This window comes from Oreochromis aureus, linkage group 22, assembly GCF_013358895.1.
Source record: "Oreochromis aureus strain Israel breed Guangdong linkage group 22, ZZ_aureus, whole genome shotgun sequence".
NCBI classification, from domain to species: Eukaryota; Metazoa; Chordata; class Actinopteri; order Cichliformes; family Cichlidae; genus Oreochromis; species Oreochromis aureus.
The window spans coordinates 20902731-20914326 of record NC_052962.1 but is presented as its reverse complement, the minus strand read 5'-3'; the positions used below and the strand labels follow the sequence as shown (position 1 = coordinate 20914326).

The window sequence follows — 11596 nt, the reverse complement described above, 5'->3', positions numbered from 1 at the left end:
CAGTAAATCTGGATTTTGCTTTTGGTTGTGGCAGAATAATAAATTAAGCTCATGTGCCCTTTTCTCATTTCAGCTAACAGCTACAGTACGTCAAAATATGATTCAGAGTCATGATTAATTATAAAAAATCTCCCTGAACCACAAAATCAGTTTCATTTCTATCAGTTTATTCCGAAACGTTTTCATTTCATACGTATTTCCCTCCACACGCAGGGGTATTTTCATCATTTAACTTTAACCTTGTGCAACTCTCATACGGGAAGCCTAGTTTGTGCGGTTGCAGCTGGTTGTAAATTAGATTCACATGACGAGGCAGTGAGCAGATGCATAAAAGCTCGCATCAGGAAATAAAACTTCCTCTTTTAAGGCGTGAAGATCTAAGCGTGCTCAAACCGGGTGAACTTGTCTTCCTGGGCGAAGTCATTCTGCAACAAGGTGAGTGCTCTGAGTACTCTTTTCTTTTCACACGTCTTGTTAAATTAATGGCTTGTTTAAGGTTATGGATGTAAGTGAACAATCATATGGTGTCGGAAAAGATTTACTGAGAAAGAAGCTGGGAGATTACAGTAAGAGATTACGGCTTGAACTTCTCTGTTTTGTGATGAACTAATCTTCAGAAGTCTGCTCTGTAGATTAGAATCATGTTTACAGGCTCTTCTGCTTTTGTTTGCAGACTGTGTTTCATTGAAAATGCAGTGTTGCAGTTTTGTACACCGAATGCTAATCATGCTTAACCCTTCAGTGGACAGCTATCCAAAGGCTGTTTTCTTGTATATTTGTGTCAGTGTTGATGGTAAACTTGCTCATAAAGCACTACATTGGACACTGATGTGCCACTCCTTACCCTGCCACCCACTGGTCGTTTAATGTTACTATAGACGTGTTTCGTTGTAATTATAGTTATCTCACCCTTTCATGGATGAATTATGACAACCTCAATCAGGATTTTTATTCATCTTTTCATGCCTAAAGATGCATAAAAATACTTAAGAAAAATTCCTGATCGTGGTTGTCATAATTCATGCATGAAAGGGTTACTATGTTTGCGTGACCATTTTCAGGCTCAGTGGTGACAGAAACCTGGAGTTTATCATTCCGTGTTTGAGTTGTATACATTCCCTCACTGTTTATACTGTGACTCTCTTGTAGAGATTTGTAACCCTGAGCTGGGATCTTCTCAGACCTCTGATGTTTCACATCTTTCAGTTTAAAGGAAAATACTTTTACTGCATTATTCTTAAACATTATCATGTTTGAATTTAACATAGTTTTAGACAGAAAGTAACCTCAGGTGCGCACCAAATCACAACAAGTTAGATACTGAAATTTCAAAATGAACCACTGAAGTGATTAGCTGATTACACAAGGGTTACATCTGCTTTCCTTTTTTCCCCTTCCTTTTCAGTATGCACACTTTGTGTGCCGTGTTGCTTTTGGCCTTTGTGGTCCTCGCCTGTTCTTCGCCCGCTGTGAACAAATTGTGGGAAGAGTGGAAAACCAAACACAGAAAAGTTTATGATAATCAGGTAGGACTTAAACAGACATTTTGTCTTTTTTACCACATATTCTGGCAAGGTTTGGATGAGACAGCCCAGATTTGTGTTTCAGACTGAGATCGACTTCAGGAGGGCAGTATGGGAGAAGAACGTGCACTTTGTGTTGAGACACAATCAGGAAGCCTCGGCAGGGAAGCACAGCTTCACGCTGGGACTGAACCACCTGGCTGACATGGTAGGATGCTGCTGCTGAGAAGACAGGATGTCTAAACTTTCTAAATCTAGATCCCAATCTGTTATTGTGCAGTCATTCATTAGTGACATTAAAACAGCTTTAAGGCTCATGGATAGAATTGCATTAAATTATCTAAAACTATCTGTAGTCTGGAGTGACCACAGGAAAAATATCTGAGTGCTGAACAAAGCTGTAGCAACATTAGAAGAGAGAAGAGGAACAAACAATTGCAGGATCAGTGCACTTGGTTTGGCATTACCATGAATTCTATGTAACGTAGAAGTGAGATCTACTACAGAATAGGTGCTCATATGATTGTGGTAGTAACTGCTGACTTTAACCACAGCTGGTTTCATACAGTGACTGTAAATAACATTCAGAAACTTCATTGTCGTCATTTGTCTTCTCATCCAGACAAAAACCATCCATCTTAGTCTGATCTTACTGGTCCTTCTCAGTCCGAGTCTGCTCTGCACTGGTCCGCATACCCTGCAGTGTCTACACTCAGTTTGCAGCATTTAGTGGCAAAACCACTACAACAAACATGTGCTGTACAGCTGGAATCAGTCAGAATAATAACAGTAATTTGTCTAGTTATTATTATGATTTTTTTCCTGCAGTTCCCTGCACATGAAAATCTCTGGGTTATATTTTAATCTCAGTATACTTAGGGGCACATTTTGAACATATTTGAATATCAAGTTTTTAAAATATGTTTTAATATTAGGGGGTTGCCTCCAGTCTATATTATGACTATTATGACCTTGGCAGCCACACTTTGAGCCACATATCCAGTTGTATAAAGTCGAAAATCCCTACACAGACGGGATTGGTGTCTCTCTCTCTCTCCCTGCTTGTCTGTCTCACTCATGTATTAACCAATATGTAACTATTACACAAATCACACTCCCAAATCATTGTATAATTATGCTGACGATGGCAGAAATGTTGACAACAAGAAGAGAAATCAACCAAACCGAAAACATTTAGCAATTCTGTTAAACTGAACAGCACCAATTGCAGCGCCAGACTGGAGCGATCACTCACAGGAGCGTATCTGAGAGACCTCTGGTGGATACAAACATTTTAACACCGTGTAAACATAACCATATGTTTGCCATCAGAATCTCAAGTGCATTCATGCACATTGACCTTTTGCTGGTGCAAGATGGACGTGAATGACCACCACTGTTAATCTGCGGATAAAACTGCATCCCCGCGGGCTTAATTTAAACCCTAACCTATAGAGCGGCTCTAATCTCCCTTCATACAATCAGATTAATTTAATCCAGTATGGGCTGGGCCAGCCTGGACAATCAAGATGCTTATTTTTATGTACATGAAGACCCTTATGTAATGCTGGAAATATATAACAGAATATAGAATAACAGCAGAGCTGCAGGGTTGCAAACTGGTTGGTTCTGTGCCGTTCTGGTTCAGTTTGGACTTGTATAAACTATTAAATGAAATACTTTGCTTATGTGCAAATGTCTGATGACCTTGCATTTTATGTGGACTTTGTATTTTAAATAAAAGGATCTCAAGAAAAAGGATTTCATCAGATGTTTTGCACATTGAAAAACCACAAACACAAAGTGCAAAAACCTTAAAATATTAGAGCAACATGTCAGTGTTACAGTGTTGATTTCTTGTTCCTGCATGGATAATATTTTAAATGAATGAATGGATTGTTAATAAAAAAAAAAAAACACAAGTGCAGAAACAAGAGAGGAATTGTATTCTAAGTTAGAGGGGTTTTATTTTTGATTAAAAATCCAGGAAGCCCGAGCGGTAAAGCCTGGATGGGCGTGGCGTGTTGGCTCTCTGCAGGAAACTGGCAGAAATGTTTGGGACACATGCAAGCTTTTGGCCCGCTGTCAGAGGACAGAATGCTGCAGTTGCCTGGGTGAATAATGTGAGGCAGCTGAAATACACTCACATGTAAGGGGAAAGATTCTGTTTTTAAAGCTGCTGTGAAAGATAAAATGACACAGAGCCATATCTGCTACAGCTGGACTGTTCAGCTTTGGTGTTTTAAGCTCTTTGTCAAAGACAGAGGTGATAGTGGGAAGGGGAAGGAGGGCAAACACACAGCCAGCATCTCCATTAGAGATTTGTTCATGCCAAGTGCAAAATTCACAGTGGATGGGAACAGAATGAATTGACTGAGTGGAGCTGTTTCAATGCTTCAGCTTGCTTTTCAGTCGATGATGGGTTTTAAACACATTCGCGACCCGAGATCGGTGCTGTGTTTATATATTCGGTGTCAAGTGAAAAGAATGCTGTCGTGTAGAGCTAATATTTAATCGTGTTTTCATTTTATTTACCGCTGCCATTTCTTTCCCCCCAAGACAGCCGAGGAGATCAATGAGAAGCTGAACGGCTTGAAGCTGGAGGAGACCGTTAATTTCACAAATGGCACTTTTAAGGATGTGAGTGACTCACCGTTACCTGCGAATGTGGACTGGAGGAAAGAGGGCCTGGTGGGTCCCGTCAGAAACCAGGTGAGATCGGGTGTTGTAAGAAAAGGAAAATCATTAACGCGATCCCGTGACAAAAGTGACACTTTGTACTGTTTTTATTTTCTAAGGGTTTGTGTGGGTCATGCTGGGCCTTCAGCTCTTTGGGAGCTCTCGAGGGCCAGCTGAAGAAGCGCACTGGTACACTTGTTTCCCTGAGTCCGCAGAACTTGGTGGATTGCAGCACCCAGGACGGAAACCTGGGTTGCAGAGGAGGCTACATCACCAAAGCCTACAGCTACGTCATTCGCAACGGAGGCGTTGACTCGGAGAGCTTTTATCCCTACGAACACAAGGTCATCCTCTACACGCACAAAGAGAACTGTAGGAAAGAGGGTGGACAAACACAGAAAGACTGACAGTACTTCTGTCTTTTCATAAATGTCTCATTTCTCTTTGCAGAATGGGAAATGCCGCTATTCCGTCCAGGGACGGGCTGGCTATTGTTCCAAATTCAGCATCCTTCCAGAAGGAGATGAGAAGATGCTGCAGAAAATTTTGGCATCAGTGGGGCCGATCTCCGTGGCCGTGAACGCCATGCTGGAATCTTTCCATATGTACAGTGGAGGTGAGGAGGCTAAAAGCTTTACGGTGTAGGCGATTCTAGTGAATTTGACTTTATTCAGTGGTCTCTGCTCCACACAAAAGGCTTCAATCCCAGAGGGATAACTCCTCTTGATTTTCATTAAGTGGCTTAAAGAGAATCATGCATTCATTCACTTGAAACTGGTGGAGCCCCCTTAGGGAGGTCATACTTCTCCTACTTTCATTGCAACGTTTGCACATTACCGCTGCTATAATTATAGGTTTGTCAGCCCTTAGGAGGCCCTTAGCATGAGTAGCCCACTGACCGGCTGTACCACATATTTTTTACCTTATGTATTTTTTTTAACTTACGCACCTGCATTTATTAGGTTTATACAACGTACCCAGCTGCAACCCAAAGCTGATCAATCATGCTGTCTTGCTCGTGGGCTATGGCACAGATGCAGGACAAGACTACTGGCTGGTGAAAAATAGGTAAACGTACCTCCGATTGTTAACCTGTAAAATATTTCCGATATTTTGAAGCTGGATGTGAATGTTTTTGTCTTTTCAGCTGGGGAACCGCATGGGGAGAAGGAGGCTACATTCGGCTTGCCCGGAACAAGAATAATCTCTGCGGCATCGCCAGCTTTCCAGTCTACCCTACAGTGTGAAAATATGGCCCACTAACTCAACTTAGTTTATTTAAATTATTATTAAAGACCAGTCATTGTTACTGTATTTTATTTCACATCAGCGCTAAAGATGCTTAAAGTCTAACCAACTGAAATAACTTTTCATCTGATAAAAAACACAATATCACTGTACTTTAAATGTCTGACTACATACTCACACATGTCTGAGACTGAAATACTTCAGCTCTCATTCAGTAGTGTTGTTTCTACATTGTACTCCATGTATTTATTTACTTTTCTTTCTGCATGTTAAACCTCACAGATTTAATAATAGTGACAACGACAAGTGAAACAGTGGAAAAAAATGAAAGATTCATAACATTTTGTGCCATGTAAAAATACTTTATGCACATTCACTCATTTGTACATTTCTAAGCACAACTTTACACTCAAGAACAATAAAGATTTTATCAGCTGATCAGTTTTAATCAGAGATGGGAGTAGAAGTAGTACTAAAGTAGAATTTTGGGGTATCTGAACTTTGCTTGACTATTTTTTCCTGAAAACGTATTGCTTTTACTCCCTACATTTTTTAAACAAATAAGGTAAGGACTGCTCGGTGTTATCTTTTAAACTGGAAATGTGAAGCTTAGATGTAAGTCCTCGTGCTTTTAAATCAATACGTGGCTGATGCACAGTATACAGACAGCATAAACGGTGTACAGTCAGTGTAGAGAATGGGCATCAGCCAGGACAACTCATGAAACATCTGCTCACATCTGGTTGAATTCAGGTGTGTAAATCTGCAAAGAGCAGCAGGTCAGCTGATCACATTCTGTACTTTAAAGGAAATCTACTGAAGTTCTCAGTAGAAAGTAAGTTGTGATTCTCTTCCCCACACTGAGCCATTACAGCTGATTTTAGTTCCCCCACCCATTGAATTCCACTTTAACCCCAGACTGTACTCCTTTTCCCATTTAGTGGCAAAGAAAATAGAGCTTTTTTCCTTCTTTTTCTCTCATCATGTTCTACATAAATGATTCAAGTTGTTATTATTATATGCTGATATCATTTTATTGTTAGAATAGAATAGAATAGAATAGAATAGAATAGAATAGAATAGAATAATCCTTTAATTGTCCCACAAGGGGAAATGTGGTTGTAACAGCAGCCAAAAAGACACATATACAAACAAACAGGACACAGGACACAGAACAGAAACATACACAATTTTTCTTACATATTTACATTAAGGACAATGGTTACTATATACAGAGAGTACTGTACAGTTATTAAATTAGATAAAAATAACTACAGATAAGAGGCAAACCAGGTTGTAGTGCGAATCGGTTGATTAACTTATTGCAGTTACAGTGCTGATGTAAACATCTATGACTGTTGGGAGCAGTTCTGATTGTACAGTCTGACAGCTGCAGGGAGGAAGGACCTGCGGAAACGCTCCTTCATGCATCTAGGATGCAGCAGTCTGTCACTGAAGGAGCTCTGCAGTTCAGCAACATTTTCATGCATGGGGTGGGAGACTCTGTCCATCAGAGATGTTATTTTGGCCAGAGTCCTTCTGTCTCCCACCACCTGCACTGGGTCCAGGGTGCATCCCAGAACAGAGCTGGCCTTCCTGATGAGTTTATCCAACCTCTTCCTCTCAGCTGCCGATAAACTGCTGCTCCAACATGCAACACTGTAAAAAATGACAGATGCCACCACAGAGTCATAGAAGGTCTTTAAAAGCGCTCCCTGTACTCCAAATGACCTCAGCCACCTCAGCAGGTAGAGTCTGCTCTGACCCTTCCTGTAAAGAGCATCACTGTTGTGGCTCCAGTCCAGTTTATTATTCAGGTGAACACCCAGGTACCTATAAGAGTCCACTATCTCAATCTCCACTCCCTGGATGTTCACGGTGTCAGTGTGGTGGGTCTGCGTCTCCGGAAATCCACCACCAACTCCTTGGTTTTCCCGGCGTTGATCAGCAGGTGGTTCTGCTGACACCAGTCAACAAAGTCCAGAGTCCACTGTCTGTACTCTGAGTCGACTATGGCAGAGTCGTCAGAGAACTTCTGTAGGTGGCAGCGTGGGGAGTTGATGGAGAAGTCTGCAGTGTAGAGGGTGAAGAGGGCGGTGCCAGCACAGTTCCCTGTGGGGCCCCCGTACTGCAGACCAGCGTGTCAGAGAGACAGCCCTGTGACCTCACATACTGTGGACGTTCTGTGAGGTAGTCCAGTATCCACTGGGACATGTGGTGGTCCACTCCCGATAGCTCCAGCTTGTCTCTCAGAAGTCGTGGCTGGATGGTGTTGAAAGCACTGGAGAAATCAAAGAACATGATCCTCACAGTGCTTCCAGGCTTCTCCAGGTGAGTCAGAGCTCGGTGCAGGAGGTAGATGATGGCGTCCTCCACCCCAATGCCAGGCTGGTAAGCAAACTGCAGCGGATCCAATGAAGACCTCACCAGGGGGCGCAGATGGTTTAGAACCAACCTCTCGAGGGTCTTCATCAGATGCGATGTCAGGGCTGGACCTGGACCTGCAGCCTTCTGCACCTTGATCTTGCGAAGCTCATTCCTCACTTGAAGTGCTGAGATAGAAAGAGTGGATTTTGGGGGAGGGGTGTGTATGTTGGAGTCCACAGAAGCCGGGGGTGGGTGTAATGACTGGGAGCTGGGAGGTGTGAAGCTGAGCGGTGTGAAGTCCTGAGATGAAGGACAGGCAGTCCCTGAAGATGAAGGAGATTGCAGCAGGGGGGACGATGCTGTGGGAGGGGTGGGTGTTTGATCAAACCTAATGTACTGTTTATAAGGTTTGGGGAAACCTGCAGTCAGCTGAGACTGAAGAAGTCACTTGGATGAGTGACGAAACGTTTCTCCCACAAAACGCTACGTCCAGATGAACAGATTCAACTTTTGGAGATCAAACCTATTAAAATATTTATTTAGGTCATTCACCCACCCCAAGTCTCCTGCAACCTGGGGGGTTGGTTTTTGTCCTGAGATTGTCTTCAGGCTGTTCCAAACCCCTCTGATGTTGTCCTGTTGCAGCTGCTCTTCCATCTTCCTCCTGTAGTTTTCCTTTCCTTGCCTTATCTTCCATTTCAGCTTCTTCTGGACAACTCTCAGCTCCTGTTTGTCTCCAGATCTAAAGACTCTCTTCTTCTCCTTGAGGAGAGCCTTAATTTCTGGATTTATCCATGGCTTGTTGTTAGAAAAACAACATACCTTTTTAATGGGTACGGTGTTGTCCACACAGAAGTTCATGTAATCCGTAATGCAGTCTGTGATGCTGTTGAGGTCATCCTCCAGGGGGCTGCAGAGGTTGTCCCACACAGTAGAACGGAAACAGTCCCTCAGGGCCTCTTCAGTCTCTGCCGACCATTTCCTTACTGTGAGTTTCACTACTGGTTCTCTGTGTACTAGAGGTTTATACACAGGCTAGAGATGAACCAGATTGTGATCTGAGCCCCCCAGGGGAGGGAGAGGTGATGAGCTGTATGCCTCCTTGGTGTTGGCATACAATAAGTCCAATGTTTTATTGTCTCTGGTGTGGCAGGTAACATACTGGGTGAAGGTGGGGAGAGTGGAGGACAGGGAGATGTGATTAAAGTCCCCAGAGATCAGGAAAAGGGCCTGAGGGTGCTGTGTTTGGAGTCTGCTGGTTACAGTGTGCAGTGTGCAGTGTGTTAGATTAATACATTAATATAGCACAAGGTTCAGTAAGCTTGTACAAAAATAGCTGGTAAAAATCTCCTCCAATGAACTACTTCTTATTTTTAGTACATTTCAGAGCTGATACTTTTTCACTTTCACTTCAGTGAAGAAGTTGAATCTGTATTTTAACCTTTACTGGAGTATTTTTCAACACTAGTGCTCTGTGGTCATAAAGGGATGGACGTGGTCGTCAGTTTGTCAAATAATCTGAACTGCATATAATTTATGTGGATGGCTCATAAGACACCTCCTCTCAGTGCTAACATACTTCAGCTGACTTTAAATGTAAATTGATACCACCTGTAAACTCTGCGGCTGCTCCTGTCCACTTAAAATCAGGAGCCACATTGCAGGCTGTTTGCTTTGTCACACTGTGGTTGGAAACTGTCTTCTTCTTTTCCCAGATTCTGAAAATGTTTCGGAGCCTGCTTTTCACAGTCTTGTGTGGATTTGCAGTGGCCGATATCAGTTCGCAAACAGATCGACACTGGGAACTATGGAAGAAAACGCATATGAAAGTATATTCTCATCAGGTAAAACAAAGGGAAAAAAATACCAAGGTGCTGAATCCTGTAACTTTAACAGGAATGTTTCATGTCTTCATCATTATAAGTGTTCAGCTGGGTTCAGTTTAAGCATATAGGTCTGTTTAAGCTTAATTTTAGAACAAGAACTCACCTTGTGTTTCATTAACATCAAGCTGTTTGGGTGTCTGAACTCTGGCTTAGTTACTGTGCACATATATGCCACAGAATATTTGGTGTAACATTTATGTTCCAGATTGAGGAGTGGGGACGCAGACTGATTTGGGAAATGAACTTGAAAATGATTAATCTTCACAACCTGGAAGCCTCGCTGAATTTGCACACTTACGAACTGGCAATCAACCACTTCGGAGACATGGTGAGCATTCTCCTCAAACTTTACATCACTCGATGGTAATGGTGTGTAATTTCTCCACGCTTGCAGACCCCTGTGGAGATCACTGGCACTCTCACAGGCACTAGGGTACCATCTGACCTGGAGATGGTTGCTGCGAGCTCCATAAAAGTCAACGCTTCTCTACCAGCTTCAGTGGACTGGAGGGATAAAGGCCTGGTAACTCCAGTCAAAACACAGGTGAGGTCCTAGCTGGTCCCCTCAGATATCCACACGTGTAACAGGAAACCTCTACATTTTTAATCATGTCACGAGTAACCTTTCTTTTAGGGTTCTTGTGGTGCTTGTTGGGCTTTCAGTGCGGCTGGAGCTCTTGAGGGGCAACTTAAAAAGTCTACAGGCATCTTAAGGTCTCTCAGCACTCAAAACCTGATCGACTGCACTACAGATTATGGCAACCGCGGGTGCAATGGTGGCTTAATAGCACGTGCCTTCAAGTATGTTGTTGATAACCAAGGCATTGCTTCTGAAGATGCTTACCCCTATATCGGAAGGGTGAGTCAAGCTTCCACTTGCAGGTAGACTGTGATTAAACCTAGAAGTTTCTCATGTTAAAGAGTCTACTAACTCGACTGAACGTCCGTTTTACAGCATAATCAGTGCAAGTACAACCCACTGTATCGGGCTGCTAACTGCTCAGGGTATTACTGCTTACCAAGGGGGGATGAGTTTGCACTGAAGGAGGCAGTGGCTCTTGTGGGGCCCGTCGCTGTTGCAATTGATGCTTCCAGGCCACAGTTTCACTTCTACCATCGTGGTTGGTTACTTTATTAAAATGATGCACAGATTGAATCTTAGTCAGAGTTCCTATATTTGCCTTCCTGTAACCAACAGGTGTGTACATGGACAACACATGTACCCAGAAAGTGAACCATGGCGTGCTGGTTGTGGGTTACGGCAGAGAGAAAGGACAGGACTACTGGCTTGTCAAAAACAGGTTGTTCTGAGTCACTGGTTGATGGACTGGATCTCTTTTGTTTCCTTTAATTTTGAGTTTCATGACAGCAACTGCTTCATTTTTTTAGCTGGGGTGTACAGTTTGGAGAAGAAGGCTACATTAAGATGGCTCGGAACCGAAACAACCAGTGTGGCATCGCTCACCATGCTTGTTTTCCTTTTGTGTGATTAAGTTGGGTCTTTGTTTTATATTTGTATTTTTTAATGTTTAAATAAACTGTATCACTGAAATTTTAACATGTTGGAAACTTTATGAATTTGCTATAAATTTAAATCTGAATTTGTTCACTTCTATGGACCTATATTACACAACATTGGTCATATATAAAAAATGCCAGCTGAAAGTTCCCAGTCTCATTTTATTTCAATTTGTCAAATTGTATAAATTTGGCATTTAAAGAAACTGTTTTGTGGCTTGAGGCAAGTTTAAATGGGCTCTTTAGATCCACAATCCTCTTGACTCTCATGAGCAGCCCCTGCTGCACCTATGACTGAACTGCGGCCAGTTTCTGTAAAACAGGGCTCCATTAGACTGACTGTGGTTAAACTGCAGGTTTAGGAAGGTACAACAG

General features: G+C 42.5%; 1 protein-coding gene across 1 annotated transcript; it reads left to right on the top strand.

Annotated features, from left to right (window-relative positions):
• The first annotated feature begins 304 nt into the window (after positions 1-304).
• On the top strand, positions 305-11389 carry LOC116322705. The gene is made up of 15 exons (XM_039605304.1): positions 305-435; positions 1406-1526; positions 1609-1731; positions 4083-4235; positions 4322-4546; positions 4653-4818; positions 5165-5270; positions 5350-5447; positions 9402-9661; positions 9909-10031; positions 10098-10247; positions 10338-10562; positions 10659-10824; positions 10902-11004; positions 11093-11389. The coding sequence occupies exons 2-15, from the start codon at positions 1407-1409 to the stop codon at positions 11190-11192; spliced, it is 2118 nt and encodes a 705-aa protein (XP_039461238.1). The 5' UTR covers positions 305-435; position 1406; the 3' UTR covers positions 11193-11389.
• Positions 11390-11596: the final 207 nt, after the last annotated feature.

Coding starts and splice junctions, on each gene's coding strand:
- LOC116322705 (XM_039605304.1), top strand. CDS start 1,407: ATGCACACTTTGTGTGCCGTGTTGCTTTTGGCCTTTGTGGTCCTCGCC. Junction 1,527..1,608: donor GAAAAGTTTATGATAATCAG/GTAGGACTTAAA, acceptor TTTGTGTTTCAG/ACTGAGATCGACTTCAGGAG. Junction 1,732..4,082: donor TGAACCACCTGGCTGACATG/GTAGGATGCTGC, acceptor TTTCCCCCCAAG/ACAGCCGAGGAGATCAATGA.